We start from the raw sequence: 22,890 nt of genomic DNA, 5'->3' as shown, positions 1-22,890 counted from the left end.
CAAGTTGAGAGCCGAAGAAACCGTTCATAGGTCTCCTCGTAGCGGTGTGAATAGTACACACAGTGACACCCCAGTTGGCTCCGTAGTGGGACAGACGGACGAGATTCTTCAAATCCCGCACTGTGTGAAATCTGTAATCTATATCTACTGCCTCCCCACACACCCACACCATGGCGGAATATTAGCCTGATAACATTCTCCCCCCAGTTGAAGGAGAGTGCTCTAATACTACCTTAAGAATACGATAAATCTTAAATCCACCTGTGGAGCCATTTCGAGTAGAAATCAATAAATATAGTCCTATACTCCAATGCTAAATTCTGGAACTAAAACCAGATCAAGACAAGGTCTTTGCGCAAACTTCAGTCAGTCTTTTGGTCTTCCTCTCTCTGTTACGATTTGGAAGGTGTGCGAAGGTCACTGTTTATGTCAGGAGTGGTTTTGAATGATACATGACGTTCTCACAGCCTTTTGAATTTGGTAAGGTTATGTCCATTTTACAGAAGAAATCATATAGTAAGTAGTAGAATCAGGATTTGAACTTTGATCATTCAGTCTTCCAAGCTGGTAATTATTTCAAGCAAACCTCCATGTTTCTTCTTCTTGGACCACGTGTATGCATCTAGAAGGTGAAAGAAGAGGAAGCCCCCTTCATCTGGTGGGAACACTTACCATTTGGCCTGGGGTCTTTATTCTGGGTTCTGAGGCATTAAAGAATGCAGAAAATGTTTGTTTAAAAAAAAAAAAATCTAGCACAGTGTGGCTAGCTCTGAAAGAATGTTGGCTGAATATTTGTATAGATGTAAAGATCTGAAGCCTATTTTAAAACCTATTGCTTTCAGGGCGCCTGGGTGGCTCAGTCGGTTAAGTGTCCGACTTTGGCTCAGGTCATGATCTCGCAGTTCGTGAGTTCAAGCCCCGTGTCGGGCTCTGTGCTGACAGCTCAGAGCCTGGAGCCTGCTTCAGATTCTGTGTCTCCCTCTCTCTCTGACCCTCCCCCGTTCATGCTCTGTCTCTCTCTCTGTCTCAAAAATAAATAAACATGAAAAAAAAATTAAAAAAAAATAAATAAAATAAAACCTATTGCTTTCTTCACTCAGTGGTTGGATTCTGGGGATGACCTTCCATTTCCATCACCAATGACTAGCTCTGGTCTGCTGAACGAAGTTGGGCAGTCCATAGCTGTTCTGCCTAGTCTATCTGTGGCTTCAAGATGTCCATACATTGTCACGCTTTCTTCAGTCATTTGTAGAGGTATTTCTCCTAAATCTCTCCTTTTTCCATGACTTCCTTCTATCAGATCTCAGATTTTGTCTTTTATACCAGTCATATCCCAACCAGTACCTTAGAGGAGATGGGGTGATACACACAAAGCACAGGCCATTAATGGCTAGTGCCTCCAGATGAAAAGTAAATGGATGTTTATTGTACTATGTTTCAACTTTTTTATAGTTTTGAAATGTTTCAAAATAAAAAGTTGTGGGGGGCAGGGGGAAGGGGGTAAGAGAACATAAGCTTTAAAGAGCAACAGACCTGGTGTTTAAAACCACATTCTGCCCTTCACTAGCTGTGATACTTAGGCAAGCTCTCTAACCTCTCTCAGACAGGTTACTGTCTCCATGAAATGTGGGTAATAAAGTATCTCCCTTGTAAGCTGTGTGTTGAAAATGAAATAAGACAATGTATATAAAGTGCCTAGCTGGGTGCCTGGCAACTGGAAAGGAGTCAATTGTCATTTTCCAACTACCTCAAATCTTTAAGACTGAAATAAACATGGTTGTCCCCTGCTCCCCACTTCCAACTACACAAGCCCCCAATCCTCTCTAGCCAAATATAAATGTCTGCCAATTATTTCCAAGGCCCCGTGATAATATTGATGTCCTGCCTCAAACTTCTTTTCCGTCAAATTGCCCTCCTAGAAACACTCCTTCCTATCATTTGGCCGAACTCCCAGCCTTGTGGCCACATTGCTCTCTAATTAAGGGGATCCCATCACCTGTCCCTTCCTACCACCTTCCTTCAAACTGCATCCATAAGCCACCCATGCTACTACCCCCAAACTCATGGCTTGAGCTATAGAGCTACACATCTTGTGTATGGTTCCACTCCTTTGAAAACCATTCAACCCAAAGCATGATTTACATAACACCAGAAGCGCTCCTGGCAGGACACTGCATTGCACTGTATCCACTGGGTTGCTACATTCTTTGTGTGATATTTCTCAAATAGATTGCACTGTGGCCCTTCTGACTTTTAATTCCCAGGACTGACAGTGGATGTTACAGCCTCCTCTTTTCATAAGCACTGTTACAACTTCCCTTCTCCAGACTCTCACCTTTCATCATGCGCCTTTCACCTGATCATCCTAAACCTTTCACCATTTCTGAACGTGCCCTGCCCCTTCAGGATGATTGGCCTTTCACATGGCTATTCTTTCTGTATAGAATGCCCTTCACTGTTTTTCAGCTAGCAATTCTCCCATCCTCTGTACTCCAGCTCAATGTTATGTAAGAAGCTTTTCCTGTTCTATTCTTCAAGTTTTTCATTTCTTGCCCCCCACCATGCTTCATACATATCTCTCTTTCTCTAGATTCTGAGCTGTTAGAAGACAAGAACTGCTTCTTATTCATCTTTTGCCCCTAGCACCAACCTAATGCCTGGCTTGTGGTAAGCCTTGACAAATATTTATTGAATGAATGAATTCATTTTGCATTCAGTTTCAGGTCATCTTTATGTAAAATAATGGCCCATTAGGAGTCTCTTTGGAGCTCAGAGCTGGGCATCAAGAAACTGTTTGGCGGGGCGCCTGGGTGACCCAGTCGGTTAAGCATCCGACTTTGGCTCAGATCATGATCTCACGGTTCATGGGTTCAAGCCCCATGTTGGGCTCTGTGCTGACAGCTCAGAGCCTGGAGCCTGCTTCAGATTCTGTGTCTCCATCTCTCTCTGCCCTGCTCGCTCTCTCGCTCTCTCTAAGAATAAACATTTAAAATTTTTTTAAAAAAACTGTTTGGATTCTCCATTTGTGAATCATGATAGGCCCACTGAAACTGCTTATTTTATCAGGGACTCTCTTCCAACCTAAAATTTTCAGAATGCTACCAAGTGTGAAATCATATTGTTTGGCATATGTTGCCTTATCGGGCATGAGAATTAGTCAGACTTCTCAATGGGACAGTGTAGGGGATGGCCTAGCACCTTACCAACAACTGTTCTCATGTGTCCACCTGGGAGCAGTATACTTTATTTCCCCTTCTGCTTAACACATCAGAGCATATCACAGATGCATATTCATCAATTTGTCAGGGCCACTAAGGGTGAAGATTACATCTGTTACCTGATGTTCACCTTGCCTTGCCTCTGGAACCAAGCACCTGCAGAGTGTTCAACAAACAGGTGCTACCTGGCTTAATTTCAACTCAACATGTGTTTAGGTTCCCTGCAGCTGCCTGGTTGTCTCATATGCCTGGCCCAGGGTAGCTAGATGGCATGGAAATGCACCTGCTGGTGATGGTCTGACACAGAAGTGCAGTGACATTGACCAGAAGACAGATGTTTACGCATGAGTCTAAACTCAGTCACGACCTAGAAGACTAAATGGTGGTGATTAAGAGCATCTGAGCTCCGAGTCTGACTTTAATGCAATGTGTCTTATCCGACGTTGGAAATTACCTAATTTTTTCCTTAGTTTCTCCACTCGTAAAATAGAGACAATTACAGAACCTTCTTATAAGTTGTTGTGGGAATTTAATGAGATGATTTTAAAGTACTTAGAACCAGCTTAGCAAAATAGGGACTTAGTAAATGAAAGCTGACCTTTGGCCTTTTTGCACATATGGAGCTTCACTGCCACAGTGGCCCACTAGTCAGCATCCTAAAGTGGCCTCTGAAATCAGATGTAAAGGGAAGAGCTGCCAACCCTCTCTCCTCACCCATTATGATCTCTGACATTATAGATCTCATTCTCTGTGCAACACCCAAACTTCACATGTTACTTCCTAATATTTCTGAATATTTGCTAAGCCCATGAATTCACTGCTTAAAACACTAATACTGAACTGGTCCCCACAGATCATCTCATCCAACCCACTTGTTTTACAGACTGCTAAGGAAACTGAGCCCTGAAGCAGGCATGAGCCATGCCTAGTGTCACACAGCTAAGAAGTGGCAGAGCTGGAACCAGAACCAGGTCTCCAGGCATGATGGCCCTCTTCTCTCCAGTACACTTTGCTGTCTCTCCCAGAGTCCTGCTTTCAGAGGCTCAGCCATGTTTTCCCTTGGTCTTAGAGATCCTGAGGCCACCGTCTTCCTTTCTGAGCAGGCAGCACCTCCAAGTAACATGACAGGGGCCCACATACAGCTCTTTATGGGGAGAGGACACAGACTGTGGGGCACATGTGCCAATACCCAGGGATCAGGGCCTCAGCAGTAATCCCTGCCAGAGCTTCACTCACCCTTCCAAACTCAACAGACACACCTCTGTTTAGACTTTGGAGAGCACTGAGTTTTAAAGGCAACTGTGATGATTCTTTCCACTGTCTTGCTCTGGTTCTCGTTTTTCAGACAAAGAAAGTGGGGCTCGTGGAGGTTAGAGGGAACAAGCTCAAGCTCCTACAGCTTTCCAAGCTTCAATTTCAATCCAGGCCTCTTTAACGGTAGTGAAGTACTGAGGGTCAGATCTGTAAAATGGAAACTGGAGCACTTATAAAATATGGTTGCTATGGGGATCAGATGAGCTCATGAAGGTGAAACCACCAGTAGAACAACCTGAGGGAAGGAACCATCTTCATCTTTGCGTCGCCCATGCCTGGCACACCGTGGGTAACAGATGTGCTTTAGAAAAATAATAAACCCATGAATGCGTAAATTAATAAGTGAATGAGTAAAAAAATGAGGCACTTGGCAGAGGTGCCTGGAACACAAGAGGTATTCAGTAAATGCTCCTTTTCCCCTCCCTTGCTCAGAAGGGTGGCAGCCAGACCCACATTCTCTGCCTAACTCTTGGTAGGCCTTGATGGGGGTGTGTGGTGGGTAAGTGACTCTCAGGAGTACTGAGGCTATGGAGAAATGCATGTCTTCTTGGCCATAAGCAGAGACAGTGTTCTGAGCTCCAGGGAATGGCATGCTACCTTGGCCAGGGCTTTCCTCCACTGTAGGGTAAGGGCCACCCATCTTCCAAGCTGACCTTGGCCCAGTAGTTACCCAGACTCCGTGTTAGGCCTGGCTGCATGCACCAGTGGAGGGCAGTGGCAAATCTTTCCAGTGATGAAGATATGACCACCAGAGAAAGTACTCCACCCGGCCAAACTCAACTTCATTCGATTCTTTCATCCTGACTCTCTTTCTCTGTCTTCTTGGGGGCTTCATATTTCCGTCCCCTGTGTCTGGCGACTAGGTAAATGAGTGTCTAGAAGCGTGCCTGGCATATAGAAGGTGCTTGATAAATGTTGGTGGAATGAGTAAATGAATAAATGAAAACAGGACTGAAGGAAGAGACAGGCTGACTGATGTCTGTCTATTTATTTGCACAGGGTCCTACAAGGCCAAGACCCCTCCTTCCCCACCCTCTCCCCTGTAAAAATAAACTCTATCTTTCTCTCTCCCTGTTCTATCTGCTTTTCTGCTTGGGCCAGGGAAGATAGTCATCCCCTAAGACTTGTGCCCCAAGACACAGGAACCAGCATCCCCTATACATACACACCACACATACTTCCCCTGAGCCCAGGGAAACCAGGATGCAGCAGGAGGGCTTGTAAAGGCCCTCAGGCTTCCACTAAGAGCTGAGTACAGTTGGTCTGTCAATGAGGGTTGGCAGGAGTATTGGGAGCAGCAGCATGAGGAACATGGGGTGGGGGACAGCCCCTGAGGGGGAGCTGAAAGGAGCTGAATCCACTCCCAAGTGGACACTGAGTGAGCCTCTGGGAGAAGCATGGGAGGCACACCACCCCAGACCCTGTGTGGTCAGAGTACAGCAGGCACAGCAGGTCCCAAGGCCACCAAGTCAAGTGATCTTAGGACCAGAAGAGGCAGACTCCTTCCTGCGGGAACTGGTGCCCCCCCACCCAGGCCTCTTCCAGGCAGGGTGACATGGAAGGATGTCACAGTGAATGGTGGGGGCTCCGCTGGAGGCAGGGGTACCCCCAAAGCAGAGGCACAATGTGGTGTTTGAGGAAGGATCGGGACTCACGTCACCTGTGGTGAGGAGCTGGCATTTGACCTCTCTAAACCTGGAGCGAACATCCTTGCCCGGCGAGCTGCCCCAGGCCCTGGCAACAGCCAGCCAATTCTCCCCAATCCCACGTCTACCACACCTCACACAGCTGCCCTGGGTTCATGGGAGAGCCGACAGGGCAGCCGAAGTGCCACAGGAAGTCACGGGAGTTGGAGAGAGTACCCAGCACGCGGAAGCGGGCAGGGCTGTGGGGGTCGGTCACCAGCCCCTCGTGAGAGCTCTCGGGTGTGCGGACTGAGCACCACACCTGCAGGCCAGGACAGACACGGGGACATATGGTGTCTAGTGCGGGCAGGGCCACAGACTTGGCTGCAGCCGAGCCATCCCGGGGACACAAACCACCACTACCCCCAGCCTCTCTGCTCAAGAGGTCTCCGGGCCACACCCAGCATCTCAGCTATAACCCCTTGCTGTCAGCACCAAAGGAAGGAAGCACGCCCTCCCTCCCAAACTCCTTGAAGGCCTTTCAGAGGTGCCCTGGACAGTGGGTTGCCCAGATTGGATGCATCCGAGGGGAAGAAGCATGGCCCCCAGAGGCTGCCTGCTGGAGTGCAAAGTACCTTCAGGAGACCCTGAGCAAGGAGACTTGCTCTGCCATTTCCTTTATTCCTGGGTAGCCCTGGATGAGCCACTTTGTCCCCAAGCTTCAGCTGCCTCCTCCACAGCCACCTCACAGGAACATGGCAGGAATCAATCCTGCTCCCTACCCGCCGCCCCTCAAGCAGGACAGCCTCGCCCTTTGAGATCTGCAAAAGCCTGAAAAGTTCTCCTTCCTCAGGCCTCTCTGCATGCTTTCACAAGCCCCAGCTGAGAAGCTCTGGGCACCAGGCCTTCCCAGACCACCTTCCATACCCCAACTTCAGCCCTATTTCCCAGTCCCTTTCCTGCATGCCCCAGACTTCTAATGACATGCCCAGGAGGGAGCGGGAGAGGGGCAGGCCCCAGGCCTCCTAGGAGGGCAATACCTGGGCAAATCCCACAAAGAAGAGCTGGTGATTGGTGAGCCCCACAGCTGGCAACTGCTGCTCCTCCCCGTGCTTTCTCAGCCACGCTTTGTAAGCCTGGGGTCAGGCACAGGATGGGCAAGGCCATCAGGGGTAGCCCACCACCTCCACCCGCTGCCCATGTCCCCCAGGGTGGGTGAGCCTCGGCCACCAGAGGCCCACCAGGCCACTCACGTTATAGGCAGCCTTAAGTCCCCCGTTGTCAGCGATGTTCTCCCCCAGCGTCTGGCGGCCGTTGAGCCTCTCCCCATTGACCTGGTACTGGCTGTACTGCTCCTCCATGCAGGCCGTGTGATTCCGGAAGGCTGCCAGTGACTCATTCTGCCACCAGGGCCGCAGGTTCCCTTCCTTGTCATATTCGCGCCCTGAGAAGAACTAACCTTTGCACCACACCAAGACCAGAGCAGCCTTCCACCAGCCTTAGTCCACAGACTCCAGGGTCCGTGTGGCCTGCTCCCAATATCCCAAGGCCTCGCAAGAACCACCAGGAATTCTAGGCTGGAGGGGGCAACTCTGTGGGCCTCTACCTTGGTCATCAAAGGCATGTGTCAACTCATGGCCCATCACCACGCCGATGCCACCAAAGTTCAGGGCCCTGGTAGGTGAGGAATGCTGCATGAGGACATGGTAGGGGAACTTCTGGATCCCACCTCCAGCCCTGCGCTCAGCTCATCCGCAGGCCCAAGCCCCAGGACCCAGCCCCTCCTGCCTCAGACACACTTGGGGTGGTTCCGGGTGTAGAAGGGGGCCTGCAGGATGCCAGCGGGGAAGACGATCTCATTCTTGGTTGGAAGGTAGTAGGCATTCACCGTCTGGGGCGTCATGCTCCACCTGGGAGAGCAAAAGGGAGAGGCTGAGGCTCCTGACTCTCCTGATGCCCATCCCAGCCCAGCATCCTTGACCTATCTCCTGCAAAGACCTTGCGCCTCTGGTTGAAATGTCTTGCCACCCCCTTCCCCAGCCCTGGAAATCTCCCCTACCTCTCCTGCTGCCCCAAGCGTCTACAGCCCCCCCATTCTCACTGGTCCCGGCTGGGAGGCTTGCGGAGCTGGTCAGCCATCACCTTAGCAGAGAAATTGTACAAATTCAACATGTTCTGGAAAAAGGAATCTTCAGAGACTTCATACTGTGGGAGTGGTGAGAAGCAGAAAGCAAGCAAGACAACATGTTGGAGAAGATAATAGTCCCAGTTTGGCTACTAATTAGCACCTCTCTAAGCCTCTGTTTCCTCAACTGCAAAGTAAGAGCAAAATATTTAAGAAATAAGAATCACCAATATTTACACACTACCTCCTTCTATTCTCACAACAACCCTATGAGGTAGGTACTACTAGGGTCCCCATTTTACAAATGAAGACACTGAGGCCCAGAGAAGTTACATAACTCGTTCAAGGTTACCCAGTTAGGTAGATGTAGAAACAGGATTTGCGAACACTGCATTCCACCCATCCCTGGCCTGTGGCCTGGCACAGAGCCAGCATTTGAACAATGTCAGTTGCCCATACTTGCCTCTGAAAGGAACCAAAAACCACCTCCTTCCCTCCCAGTGTTTGAGCCCCAATTACTGAGCCAAGAATAGAGCCCCCACCCCCGCTCCCCTAGATGAAATTCAGCACTGGTGAGCAGAAGTACTCACCCCGTCGTAAACATCATCCAGCTCTTTGGGCTCCAGGATGAAGTCCGGGAAACCAATCATATCATAGATGGCATCTGCCTGAAGAGACTAGGTTAGGGTTTCCCTCCCCAGTCTCCCTCCAAAAAAACTGTGTCCTCCATCCCCACCTGAAGATGGCGCCCCAACCCTTGCTACGGCTCACTTTCTCCTTGGCTGCCCGGCGGGTTTTCTCATCCATCCAAACCAGCTGCCCCAGGGCCTCCTCGAAGGCACTCCGGATCTCGCTGATCATCCCCTCAGCCTGCGAGGGAGCAGGCACAAGTCGGCTTCCACTCACACTGATGCGTTCTTTCTCCCTGTCCACCCTAGTGTCCCATCCCTGTCCTTCCAGGGGAGTGCCCAGACTCTCAAAATAAGGCTGAGCATCTTGGGAAGATGAAAAGGAAACACTATTTGTGAAGGTGCTGAGATGGTGTGTGGCTCTTTTTCTCATTGATCAAGAATTTTAACTGACAATAAGTTAACTGAAGAAATATAATTTAATACAGTACATTGATTTTTATCTGAAAATGAAAGGAAGGCATTAAGAGCAGAAAATTTGGGAAATTAAGGGCATCCAGGTGGCTCAGTTGGTTAAGTGGCCAACTCTTGATCTTGGCTCAGGTCATGATCTCATGGTTCGTGGGATCGAGCCCTGCATCGGGCTCTGTGCTGACAGCATGGAGCCCACTTGGGATTCTCTCTCTCCCTCTCTCACTACCCCTCCCTACATGCGTGTACGTTCTCTAAATAAATAAAGAAAACTTAAAAAAGAAAAAGAAAAAAGAAAATTTGGGAAATTGAGAAAAGTTGAAGAAGAATATAGACCACTTATAACCCCATCACTCAGAGATAAGCCCTCTTAACTTTTGATTATATACTTTGAGTGTCTTTCCCTGCCCAGGTATACATATACAACACAGAATTATATTGTGTAACATACATATATTTTGTAAGCTACTTCTTTTCACTTAACACTATATCATGAGCTTTAAGACTGCCTCACAACCCACTCTAACCACAATCTTTCTTCCAGTCCCCTATGATTAGACATTTAAGTTGTTTTCATTTTCACCTATTATAAACCACCCTGCAATAAACAGCCTTGTAGATAATACTTTAAGCACATTCATTATCATCTCCTAATAAATAATAAGTATTATTTTTCTAACTGGAGAGGCAACATAAACTCATTGCAGAACATTTGGAAAATACAGAGAACTTTAAAGGACAAAAAGAACCCCTCAATCCCACCACCAAAATACTGTCCATTTATTGATGAATTTCCTTTCAGTTTTTCACCCCCTCTATGTACACACATGAACGAACAGTGAATTTTAACTAAAACAAGGGGTATTATTGGAAGGACCTTGAAGACTCACAATTTCCTTGCTTTGCCGGTCAAACGTGGCCTTCACAAAGAGGGAGCCCAAAGCGAAGCCAAGTGCATCATCCGTGTTGGAGATACAGGTCTGCCACCTTGGCGTGCAGGACTGTAAGGGACAAAGAGCCAGGCCTCCCAGAGATGGCTATGCTCTCCGTCTGGGCTGCTCTCCTCTCTGTCTCTGGGGCCAGCCCTCTCAGCTCTGAACAATGAAAGCCTGGGTTTGGGGAGCTGCCGTCTCTCCCTCAGACTCCGGGGAAAATAAAGGGCAGAATGGAAAAATGTGCCAACCCCAGCAGCAAAACTGCAGGAGGAACATGTGTGCTGCCTACTCCGTGCTCAGTACTCTCCTCCTCTTAAGTTTCTAAGAGGCCCACTGGGGTCCAGAAGTTTCTTTGCTCATATCGCAGCCTTATATCCAGTCAGTCCCTCATGCAAGAAACCTGCAAAAGTCACCAGACTCCTCCATCCCCCACCCCTACATTCAATCCATCACCAAGGCTACCACTTCTACTTCTTAGTCATCTCCCCTGTCCACACCATTGCCACTTCCCTGCCCTACAACACTCTCACCTCCGGCCCAAGATTGCAGTCACTTCCTAACTAGACACTCTGATTTCATTCTCATCCCTCTCCCCCTCCCGTGACACCCCCCTCCATCTTCCATTTAGCTTCCAGAAAGACTACCCGATACACAAATCTAACTGGGTTATTCTTCTGCTTAAAATCATCCCATGGTTGCCCATTACTGAAAGAATTGAGGCCTGACTTTTTTTTTTTTTTTTTTAGGCCTGACTTCTTAATGGAGCATTCAGGTCCCTTCAGGGACTGCCCCAGGTCCACCTCACCCCCCTCAGCCTCTCAGCTGCCCCGTTTGCAAGCTCATACCAGAGCACATGCAAACCCACAATGCTCCTTGCCTCTAGGAATTTACACATGCTATTCTTTCTGACTAGAGTGCCCTTTTCCCTTGCTCCTTTGGTGAACTACCTCAAACATCACCTCTTCATAAAAGTCTTTCCTAATGCTGCCTCCTCCCCCAGGTAGAATGTACTATCCCTTCCTCTGTTCTATAGCACAAAGGTCTTTCACACAGTGTGAGCACTTACCACCCCAAAATAACCATGTTTGGTTACGTGTCCATTTTCCCCACTTAATGGGGTATCTTGAAACTAAGAACTGCATTTATTCATCTTTTTAACCATTATCATCAAAGCTGAATGCCTCTACATACCATGTACCGGGTAGGTGCTTCACTTACATTAACTCAGTCCTCAAGACAACCCTACAAGGTACTCCTGCTTCACACACCAGCAAATGGAGAGTCAGAGAGGCTGGGTGACATGCCCAAGGTCCCATAGGCTAAAAAACGGAGGAGTTGGGATTGACACCCAAGTCATCTTGATTCCTACTCCTGTGCTCCATACTATACCATGAGGCAAATGGTGCCTGACAGTCAGCTAGGCTGGACTGGAAGGTGGGGACAGAGTCAGAAAGCCCACCTTCTTGGTGCCATAGAGGGTCTCCAGCAGCTTCTCTTGTGCAGACTCAAAGCGGTGGTCCAGGCTCGAGGTTGTCTTCTGCACCAGGTTCCAAATCAGGTAATTGTTCAGGACACTGGCATCCAGACCAGACATAAGGGAAGGGCAGGTGGGGTACCATTTTCACCCCCAATCTGCTCCATGAATGTGCAGGCAACAGAAGTCCTGAGAGGCATATGCAGGAGCTGTCCCAGAATCTCTCTCTCCCCTGGGACCACACACCTGCCTGCAGAAGTCAGTTTGGAGAAGGTGTGGGAATAAAGAGCACAAATGGGCCCCCTGAAGCCTCACCCTATGGGAATAGCCTGCAGACATTCTCTTTTGATGTTTGGAAGGTCCAGGACCTTGTCAAATGCTGCTCTGTGTCTGGCTGTGACAGTCCCCCATGCCCAGTCCCTGCCTGGACCTGCATGGAGCTCTGAGTCCCACCTCCCACACTCTGGGCTCCCCCCAACCTTGGCTCTGTGTGGTTGATGAGCTCTGACACCTGCTGCAAATAATCCTTCCCATACACCACCACGGGCTCAGAGTCACCCAGCTCCAGCGGTGACAGCAAGAAAGATAGAAACTCCAGCCAGTCCATGGAGGGTGCCAGGGCCTACAAGCAAAAAAAAAAAAAAAAAAATCTAAAGCCTCCTTGCCTACACTCCTGGCTTCCAGCAGACCCCTGCCCCACTGATATGCTGGAGCCTGGGAGCCCTTCTCATTACCATGGCAACATCTATTAGCTGCTTGGTAGCCCCTTCCTATAATAAACCCTTTTCCAGGCCTGAGCACTCCTCAATCTGGGAGCCCAATCAGTTATTATACAAGAAAAAGCACTCTATGTAATACTCAGCGGGGGCATAGATATTCAAATATTTTCATAACCATTGATAAAATACCACCCAGAGTCCCTACATAACTGGTCTCTCCTTCCAGAACCCTCCCCTCCCCCATCCAAAATCTCCATAATCCAACTAAAGTGTTGATTCCTGGCAACTAAAGGAGATGCTTCCAAATTTCTTCTGATTGTTTTGTGGACATCTTGTACAAATTGTTATAGATTTTTAATATAATCCCTCTATGCATCCCCAGGCAACATGAAGGAGGACCAAGAGATGTCCTAGTGAGAGGTGGCCTAAAATGGACACCACTTTTCTTTCCAGGATAGTAACAGTGCAGCTGGGAAGCTCACAGAAGCGAGCAAATGAGGAACCAATTGGCTGCCTCAGAAAGATGACAGGAAGGGAAGCTGGGAGGTCTGCCCCAGGGCCTGGCCCCTCCCAGCTGTCTCTGTTCCTCCCAGGCCCCACCTGCAGCTCCGCAATGCTCATCTTATGATAGATCTTCTCCTCATCCCGCCGCTGGTCCTGGGGTACTGTGATGTTGGCCAGTTGAATCTCCAGCTCCAGCACCTGTCGCATCTGCTCCCGTGTAGAGGCTGGCCGTCCACCCAGCAGCATCCCCAGCTCCTCCATGTAGTCCAGGTAGGCAGTAAGCACCTGTCAAGGCCCTGAGTCATCCTCAGAGCCCAGCAACAGGTCCCGCGCAAGGCTGAGAGGGCCTGTTCTGGCCCCCACCTCTGTTTACCATCTCTTCTGCGGATTCTCCTCACAGAAGCTTTCTTGGACGATCCTGTTTTATTTCTGTCATACTGCTTACCAGTACCTGCTAGGATCTTGTTTATTTATTTGCACGCTTGTTGATCAGTTATTTCCCAAATGAGAAGGTTAGTTCAGGAGAGCACTGTTCCAAGTTACAGCAACTTAGTCACCCTTCTACCGCTAGGGCCTAGAATGGGGCCTACCACTGAACAAGTGCCCTGTAAATATTCATCCAGTAGATAGACATGCTTCCCACACTGCTCTGCCTTCTCATTTCCTAAAGCCCTTCTATTTTTCCAGCACATCAGTGACCACATGTCTTCACTTAACAACTGAGTGGACCCCATGGGGAATTTAGTCACAGTAGCTTTAATGGCCTTCCGTCTCCCATCCAGCCAGGCCTCAACCTTGCTGCTTTCTCAGCTCCCCTCTAGTCTCTAAGGGGGAGAAAAGAGCAGAAAAGAAATACATATGACCACATGTAAACACATGTATCAGACTCTGCTAGGGTTCTGTAAGTGATGTGTCCTTTTTCCCTCTCACTGCAGCTCCATATAGTGAGTATTAGTTCCATTTTCCAGATGGGGAAACAAGCTTGGGAAGGTTACATGACTTGACTCATATCACAAACTAGCAGATGGCAGAATCCAAATGTGGCTCAGGCCTGATGGTTCCAGGGCCGGTGCCCCAGCACTACCCAGGCCCAGGAGGCACTTGTGTTGCTTTAGCCCCTGCTGGCACTTGAGCTGAATGAGGTAGGGACTATTTTCTCTCTTCTCCACTGTAGTCTCAGGCTCTAGCCCAGCATCTGGCACATAGTAGGTGTTCAATAAATATTTGTTGAATGAAAGGATGAGAACCTGCAAACAGACCCTCAGCACCACTCAGCACCAACTCCCTGTGGCCCTCCTCCCAGGGGCCACTCCTCACTCTGGCCCTAAAGCCCCACCCTGAGCTCCCTTAATCACCAAAGGCCGCCTCCTCTTCCACTCTATTGAAAAGTTTTAAAATCCATTAAATATCCATTTAATATCCATTCCCTGCACCTCAAAATTTCTTTCTCCCACCTCTCCTCTCCCTTGCTGCTGGTGTCAGAGGAAGAGATTTGAGGACCAGTCCAAGTCATCCCAGGTCCTGAGGGGAATGGTTGACTCGACCAGTCACCCTGACTATGCCCTGCCCCTACCCACCTCACTTACCCCTTTCTCAGCCTACCTTTAGCTGAAGATTTACCCTGAGACTTTCCTGAACCCTGATTTACTCCTAAGTTTTTATCCTATGTGAACCTTTTATGCTACAGCTTCCACTAGATGCTGGCACAGACTTCCTACTCGAGATAATCCAGCAACACACTGAGAGCCAAACTGAAGCTTTCTCCTGCCAGTTCCTGGTTGTTGTGGTTCTCTCCTGAATTCTCAAAATTCTCTCCTCTCCTGACTCAGGTGATGTCAAACCACATATCTGTTCATGCCACTCCCAATGTGGTATTTTAAAAATGTATATTAAATTATTTTGAGGGACAGAGAGAGAGAGAGAGAGAGAGAGAGAGAGAGAGAGAGAGAGAGAACATGAGCAAGGGAGAAGCAGAGAGAGAGGGAGAGAGGGAATTCCAAGCAGGCTCCATGCTGCAGCACAAAGCCCAACACGGGGTTTAATCCCACGAACCGTGAGATCATGACCTGAGCCGAAACCAAGAGTCTGACACCCAACTGACTGAGCCGCCCAGATGCCCTGCCAGTCTCAGTTTTGATGAGTTTCCTTTTCTATTTCTTTTGGAATAAGTGCTAAATCTGACCCACAGGGGTCATGCACAATATGAGTCTACATACCTGTCCAGAAGGCCTTGGCCCACTCCCCTCCTACCCCTCTCTGGTCCATCAATAGGTTATATGCCTCCCCACCTCACAGCCTTTGCATAAGCTTTTCCCTTTGCCTAAACCCTCTCCTTTCACTGCAGCCTGCTGTTACCCTAGGACTAGGCTGGTTCCCTGTGACGCTCAGTCTCAGAACACTGTGCTTCTCCTCTGTGACAGTGCCAGCAACTTCACACAGGAGAACTGTGCACTGAACCACTTCCTGTCTCCTCCCCCGCCTAGAGGCCAAAGGCAATGTCTTGCTGACCACATGCCAGGAGGAGGGTCTGCTTGAGGAATGCTCAGTGTTTGAAAACCAATGAAGGGACAAATGACTCTAGCAGTTGTTTTACTCCACAGCAGTCTACCTCACTGGCTGTCTTTCTCCCACTGCCCTTAAAATACAGGGATATTCTTTTTTTCCCTTCTGTATTCTACCTCTGCCTCTCACTTCTCCTAGGCCTTTGTGTAGGTTTTTAAGGAGATGGCCCTGAAGTCCTCAGCTCCCTCCAGCCTCATCCTGTCTCCAGGACTCCACCCAGCTTCCACAGCTGCCTGCTGACCTTTCCATCTAGACATCTAGACATTGTCTGGATCCTTCACAACCACACATCTAAAACAAGTCGTTCCCACTCTCTGAGTGTCTGTATAAGCTTGCATCCCCCCTCCCCAAACAAGCACTCTAGGAGGTAAATGCTATGATCCTCACTTTACAGATGAAGAAACAACTTCCAAGAGAATTTAATCAACTTGCACCAAGCCGCAGGGCTGGGATTAAAACCGAGGTCTGACCTCAAAGTCTTCCCTTTTCCTGTGATGTAACACTGTCTCCTTTTCCCCAACGTGCCCTGATCTTGTTCTTCTTACAGGCACCCCTGGTTCTCCAAGGACCGCTCCATTCCACCATCACTCAGGCTTATAGACTCATCTGTCTTTATCTCTTCCTCCTTCTACTCCTTTCTCCAAACACCCAGCCACCAGCAACTCATGATTTCCACTAGGTCATGTCTCTTGCATCCTGCCCTTCTTAACATTCCCTCTGCCACTGGCCACATCAGAGCCCTTACAGACTCAGAGCCTGGAGTGCAACTGACTCTTAACTCATCTCCAGGCTCCCTCTCTTGCATCTACTTGTCACACCTCAGCCAGACTGGCTTCCCAAAGCACTGCTCACTGTGTTGCTCCCTTCCTGCTCTGGAGCATGCAACAGCTCTCGGAGACCTATACAATGAACCCAGTGTGGCATTCCAGGTCCCCTCTGCAACTAGTTCCTACCCACCTGTCCAGCCCCTCATCTGCTCTGAGCTCCACATTTTGCCAAGCTGGACCCCTTCTCATGGTCCAAAAATGCCTTAGCCTTTCCTTCTTCAAGACTTTGTTTAAACTATTCTCATTACCCAGCATGCCCTCACCCACTCTTAGATATTCTACAGGGCCTGGCTCAAACGCAATCTCATTAGGAAAGCTCTGACTACCTGAATCTCTCCTGAGGCCTAGAGACCCTCTTTTGAACCTGTTCTTAGCTATCTAGATCCATAAAGCCATCTATATTGAAAGCTTTGTGTGACAGTGGCTCTGGAGGTACATCTCAGAATTCCCCCATTGCACCTGGCACATAGTAGAGGCCTATAAAATGTTTCCCTAGGGGCGCCTGGGTGGCGCAGTCGGTTGAGCGTCCGACTTCAGCCAGGTCACGATCTCGCGGTCCGTGAGTTCGAGCCCCGCGTCAGGCTCTGGGCTGATGGCTTGGAGCCTGGAGCCTGTTTCCGATTCTGTGTCTCCCTCTCTCTCTGCCCCTCCCCCGTTCATGCTCTGTCTCTCTCTGTCCCCAAAATAAATAAAAAACGTTGAAAAAAAATTTTTTTAATGTTTCCCTAGAAGAATAAAGGGGAGGAAGGAAAGAAGGGAAGAGGGAAGGGAAGGGAAGAAAAAAAAGAGGGTGGGAAAGAGAGGAGGGAGGGAAGGAAGGATGGAAGGGAGGAAGGAAAAAACTGAGGGAAGAGTGAAGGGAGGAAGACGGAAGGAAGGGTAGTTGGCTCACTAGGTGACAGGACATGTTCACCTTCCCCACTATGACCCTTGGCAAAGGGGAAAGTAAACAGGAATCAGCCCAGCTCAACAGAGGGGTGGGGTTGGGTGTTCTGGGGATGCTCCTTACTTTCTCATTGGCGGTCCTGTTTAGGTAGTAATCTCGAGAGGGGAGAAAGAGCCCAGATTGGTCCACCTGCAATAGCAAATGAAGGGAGTAAGCCTTCCCCACACACATACCTGGACTCTTGTGCAGGGGTGGGGGGTGGGGCCACCCCAGCCTGCCTGTCATAGGGAAGGGGAGTCTGGGTCAGTCAATGGTCCATCAGTCCCTCTCAACCCTTCCCCAGAATGGTACCTGGATAACATTGCTGTTAGAACTCTTGGAGTCGGCACTGACATAGACAGTGAAGAAGGGGGTGGCTCTGTAGGTCCCTGCTACTGCCTTCAGCACTTCCATGAAGTTATCCTGGTCCCAGGACCCCGTGATATTCCAACCACCAATCTGGGTAGAGACCATAATGGAAACTATGGCACAGAGGCCCCCAAAGCTTATCCTCTCCCAGGACCTATCCTGACCTCCCCCAGTGGTCCTGCCTTGTCAATGAGGTCTCGCAGCGGCTGGGCTCCCAGCTCCTCAATGCGCTCCACCTGCAGACAGGATAGGTAGAAGCGCTGTGTCTTCCGCTCCGCTTCGCTGCTTGAGTTGAAGGTGGTGTTTTCTGTGGGTAGATCACATTTTTCTGTGGGATGGTTGACAGCTATGCTATCTAGTGAGAGGGGTCCTGGGCCCTTGCTTGGTCCCTCTCCCTGCCTTGTTAAGGGGCAGTCCTCCTAATGTAGACTCAGGAAGACCATCTGAAACCGCCAAGTGTGACTTCTTCTCCCCTGTCCATGGAAACCCTCAAAGCTCCACAGACTCCCTCGTGCCTGCCACACCTCAACAGTGATCCAAGCAGAGTGAAGAGAAGAGTCCTTTCGTTATAGTCAGAGATCTGTCCCCTCAAAGCCATCTCCACCTCTCAGGAACCCCCTGCTCTCTGCATCCCCTACCCAGGAATGTTTGCAGTCACCCACTAAGTCATTCAGTCATGGACCTTTATTGAGTACCTAAATGCGAAACCCTGTTCCAGGCATGAGTTGTACTTGGCACAATGCCTCCCTGACAGCCCCACTCACCAAGCAGGTGTTTCAGTATGGCCTGGTTCTGGTCCCAGAGGCTGTTGAAGGTGTTCCAGCGAGAACGCCCATCGGGCAGGGGATTTCTCTGAATCCAGCCTCCACAGGAAAACTGGTAAAAGTCCTCACAGGGACTCACACTACGGTCCAGAGACTCCAGGATTTTTCCAGCCACTCGAATGCAAGCCTCTGTGAGGCAGGTGCTGTGGGATGGGTCTGTGGCAGGGGACATGGTGGGGGGAAAGGAGGCTGTCGGTGGGTCTGAGAAAACAATGCTTTGGGGAAAGCCATGACAGCAAGAAGGTTGGGAGGAGAGAGAAAAGTTGGGGGAAGACTGGCCCCAACCAGAGAAAACCTTAGGGGTCCTTGAGCCAGAGCCCCCACACCAAGAGGGCTGGTGACAGGTGTGGGCCCACCTACCTCTGTGGTACTGGACCCCCAGGGCCACGAAGCAGCCCAGAAGCAGTGCACCCAGCAGTAGAGAGACAGCTGCTAAGACCAGCTCCAGTTGCGTGTGAGAGCCCAAGAGGTCTCTTGTCCTCTTCTGGAATCCCACCTGGGAACACAGGATGACAGTGAGCTACCAAGCTGCAGGTGAGGATCCAAGTTCACAGAAGTCCTCCCAAAGGGTGAAGACACGGCCAGTTTCCAGAGCCACGGAGCAAAGACGCTAAAGGGGTCAACTTTGGGCACAGGGGCAATGAGGCAGTCTGAGTTGAGCCCTGAGCCTGTTTAGTGCAACGTCATGGCTTACAATTGCCTCACCACAGCCCTAGCGCAGAGGCCAGAGATGGAGGGGAGGTGGGGGCAGGTGACCCTCCAGGGCAGCCCAGAGCTCCTGGGTCTGCCAGACGTCCTGTCAGGGCTGGGGCCTGGCGAGAAAGGGAGAACCCCCTTGCCCACCTCCACAGCGTCCGGGGAGGCCCCGCCCTCTACGGGGGTCTCAGGTGCGTCTTCCTCCCGCAGCGTGGTCCGTTTGTACTCCACCATCTGCCAGACAGTCGGGGGCGCCAACCGAAGTCAGGCAGAGAGGGCTCTTTGGCCACGGCCCTGCCCCAGTGCCCCTGGCCTGGCCAGGCCCCCTCCTCTCTGCGGTGAGGGCCCCCTCTCTCCCGCCGGGCTCGCCGGCCTGGGCCCCCCACGCCCGACCCGCGGCCCCCTCTGAGACTCAGCCCTTTCACCGCCAGCCCGAGCCCCTGCCCTGCCGACGCCGCCTACTCCCTCAGCCTCACCCCCTCCACCCAGGCCTCTCCCCGGAGCCCGGGGCTCCCACTCACGTTGCCGCCACCGCCCAGCTCCTGCAGCGCAACGTTCATGGTGGAGTCGGGGCGGGCGACACCTTAGGGCTCCCGGCGGCTGGCCCTTGCCCAGGCCTCGGCCTCGGCTCCTGGCCCCCAGCCCTCACCGCCGCCCGCCATCAAGGCCTCTGCCGCAGCCCCTCGCTCCGCCGCTGCCGCCGCCGCCGCCGCCGCCCCCGCCTGCCCGAGCCCCCTCCCGCTGCGGCGCCCCGCCCGAGGTGGGGGTAACGTGGGGGGAGGAGCGTGCCCGCCGCTGCCCGCTGCCCGCTGCCCGCCGCCCGCCCTGTGCGCCGGGACCTGGACCTCGCTCGGGTGCCGGCGGCCACCCTCCAGCAACACCAGGACCCCTGTCCTCTTCAGGATCAGCCTACCCCCCTCCTAGCAACACTCTCCTGCCAGCCACCCATAATTTCCATGCCTTTGACCCAGTCTCAACCCCCGGTGATATTTCTTGGCCCAATTCCTCGAACTGCAGGCCCTCCCACCCCCTTTAAACACCTTTGGGAAATTATGCTCTGGGGAGGAACATCTGTCCCCAGCAGTCCACACAGCCCCTCCTCAGCCAGCATAGGCAAAGCAGAACATGGGGGTCGACCCACATTCAGAGGGTCCATACAGCATCTACCCAGAGAGCACACAGACCCAGAGTAACACAGGCAGGCACTCAGCCCAACACATGGTCCCTGCACACACACAGTGTACACACTGCACACTCACCATGTAGACCTGGATAAGGCACCCAGAGCCAGCACACAAACTACACCGTCCTTCTCTACACACACAGCACACATATACAGCACACACACAAAGTACATGGGCACCACACACACACACATAATCCACACTCTGACTCCACTCTTACATGTTGCTTCAAGACTGCACTTTTACTCCCCAAGATAATTGTTGTCATCAGATCATCTCACAAAGGGAGGGTTACAGATGGTGACAAATCGGCAGGGAAAAAAACAGCCATGTACAGATATTTAAAGAAAAGACGTGTTAACACTTCTAACTTGAGGAAAGCAAACCATTTTATTTGGGAGGTTTACAAGGAAAAAAAAAACACCAAGCAATATTTAACTGAGAGGCAGTAGTGTGGCATCTACGCATCTGCCATCTGCCTTCCATATTGTCATTCCTTAATCAGGCCTGGCGGTGTTGCAGTCTGCTGCACTGAAGAGTGCCCAGGCTTTTTGCCACAGTTTTTTTTTTTTTTTAAAGTGCCTCATCCTCGTCCCTCTTCCCCAGCAGAGTTCATGAATTTGACGTGAGAAGACTCAGAATGGGGGCAAATCCATACTCAATTTCTCAACACTCACGTCAGTCCTCAGCTTGCTGCATAAGGTTTTAACATGGGTTGCTCTTGTGGCTGAGAAAGGGTGGCTGATGAATGGATCGGGTTAAGAATGTGGATTGCTTCCTTTGGCATTTCCACCCCCTTCCCTGTCCCCCCCACCCCCACCCAATTGCATGCTCTCAAGTTGGAGACATAGGAGACAGTACAGTGTCATAGGTAGGATGAAGGATTCTGGATTCAGACTCAATGCCCTCACTTGTAAAACTGAAATAAGAGTAGTGCCTATTTCAAAGGACAGTGTCTGGCATATAAAGGGCACTCAATGTGTTAGCTGCTATTTTCGTGTTATTGTTGTTAAAATTCTGCAGGTAGAAATGAGAATTGTAAGGCGGGAGGAAGCCTGTCCTATTTCCCAGGTGTTAGAGTAGGTAGATGGGTTCTAAGTTGTTTAGCGGTTCCCTGTGCAAGAAGCTTTCACATCTAGCCATACTGGGGTCTGCAGCAGCAAGGCCTTGGGATATCCACTCACAACAAGTTTCTGGAGTTATTCATGTTCACTCTGATGCAGCATCGCAGTGGCACTCGCCTCTTCCCCTTGTCACCTACAAGCCTGGATGAAGGGAAACATGTCAGCAGAGGCAGTCTTGGCCCGTGGGAAATTCCACCATGGCATGACTATGTAAGTGCAACCGAAGCTACTATATAAGGGCTTCTGGCAACAGGCTCATTAGAAATAGTCCCATGCCGGGGCGCCTGGGTGGCTCAGTCGGTTGGGCGTCCGACTTAGGCTCAGGCCATGATCTCGCGGTCCGTGAGTTCGAGCCCTGCGTCGGGCTCTGTGCTGACAGCTCAGAGCCTGGATCCTGTTTCAGATTCTGTGTCTCCCTCTCTCTCTGACCCTCCCCCATTCATGCTCTGTCTCTCTGTGTCTCAAAAATAAATAAATGTTAAAAAAAAAAAAAGAAATAGTCCCATGCCTACTGCAATGCCAAAATAGAAATAGCAAGCCTATATAACACTTTAGTATACGCCAGCCACTGTTCTAGGTGCTTTACCTCTATGTACTCATTTACCCTTATGGCACTTATGAAGCCATTTTACAGATGAGCAGACTGAGGCATAGAAAGGCTGAGAGTCACACAACTCATAAGTAGCAGAGCTGGGATTTAAACCCAAGAAGTCTGGCTCCTTTCTGGAGAGCACTTTGGCAACATGAATCGAAAGGAGGCTATACTTCCTTCCAGCATTAGTTGCTTGTCTTCAGCCACATTTTCTCTGAAAGGGTAAGGGGAAACACACCAGTTTTCAAGCCGGACAGATCTGAACTCAAATCTGGGCTCAATTCTTTATCAGCTGTATCATCTTTATCAAGTGACTTGAAAGCTCTGACCCTTAATTTTCTTTATCTGTAAAATGGGAACAATCGTCAGTGTCTCAGTTGCTGTGAGAATTAAATGCAGCCACGTATGAGAAAGACTGGTACCTAGTTTTACAGTGTTCTCAGTTTCACTAGGCTTGGCCTAAATGGACATTTCCTTTCCATGCCTCTTTCGTGATTCAAGTTATTTATTAGGCTCATAACTATTCCTGACTACATGTTAAATACCCTACTCTGAGAGGTCGGAGATTGCTCTAATCTATAATTCTCTTTTCTTTCCTCTGTGTTTGTCACCCTGACTCTTTTTCTTCTCTCATTCTATTGTTTTTTTCTCTTTCTCTTTTCTGCTCTTCTTTTCCTATAGGAATGATCTTTCTTTTGGTCTTTTTTTCCCTCTAAATTGATTGTGAATTGAGAGGGAATGGACAATGGCTTATGTGCTAAATTTACAAGAAC

At 50.0% G+C, this 22,890-nt stretch overlaps 1 protein-coding gene across 3 annotated transcripts in view; it reads right to left on the bottom strand.

The window, feature by feature from the left end:
* Positions 1 to 5,549: 5,549 nt before the first annotated feature.
* Positions 5,550 to 22,890, bottom strand: part of ECE2 (endothelin converting enzyme 2) — a 32,290-nt gene continuing 14,949 nt past the window's right edge. Inside the window, exons 1-19 of one of the 3 annotated variants that reach the window (XM_058730679.1) lie at positions 19,739 to 19,944; positions 19,365 to 19,451; positions 18,882 to 19,017; positions 18,462 to 18,677; positions 17,880 to 18,004; positions 17,641 to 17,787; positions 17,413 to 17,478; positions 13,111 to 13,299; positions 12,271 to 12,413; positions 11,777 to 11,891; positions 10,273 to 10,383; positions 9,054 to 9,152; positions 8,873 to 8,950; positions 8,259 to 8,362; positions 7,957 to 8,067; positions 7,764 to 7,831; positions 7,411 to 7,601; positions 7,198 to 7,293; positions 5,550 to 6,479 (exon numbers count right to left, since the gene is read on the bottom strand). In XM_058730679.1, the coding sequence (XP_058586662.1) occupies positions 6,303 to 6,479; positions 7,198 to 7,293; positions 7,411 to 7,601; positions 7,764 to 7,831; positions 7,957 to 8,067; positions 8,259 to 8,362; positions 8,873 to 8,950; positions 9,054 to 9,152; positions 10,273 to 10,383; positions 11,777 to 11,891; positions 12,271 to 12,413; positions 13,111 to 13,299; positions 17,413 to 17,478; positions 17,641 to 17,787; positions 17,880 to 18,004; positions 18,462 to 18,677; positions 18,882 to 19,017; positions 19,365 to 19,451; positions 19,739 to 19,777 (2,298 nt within the window). In that variant the 5' untranslated portion in view covers positions 19,778 to 19,944 and the 3' untranslated portion in view covers positions 5,550 to 6,302. Of the gene's footprint in view, positions 6,480 to 7,197; positions 7,294 to 7,410; positions 7,602 to 7,763; positions 7,832 to 7,956; positions 8,068 to 8,258; positions 8,363 to 8,872; positions 8,951 to 9,053; positions 9,153 to 10,272; positions 10,384 to 11,776; positions 11,892 to 12,270; positions 12,414 to 13,110; positions 13,300 to 17,412; positions 17,479 to 17,640; positions 17,788 to 17,879; positions 18,005 to 18,461; positions 18,678 to 18,881; positions 19,018 to 19,364; positions 19,452 to 19,738; positions 19,945 to 22,890 lie in introns of those variants that run through there. The other 2 variants (XM_058730682.1, XM_058730680.1) reach the window with 2 other exon arrangements.

This window comes from Neofelis nebulosa, chromosome 5 (genome assembly GCF_028018385.1).
Source record: "Neofelis nebulosa isolate mNeoNeb1 chromosome 5, mNeoNeb1.pri, whole genome shotgun sequence".
NCBI classification, from domain to species: Eukaryota; Metazoa; Chordata; class Mammalia; order Carnivora; family Felidae; genus Neofelis; species Neofelis nebulosa.
This window is presented reverse-complemented; position numbering and strand designations above follow the sequence as displayed.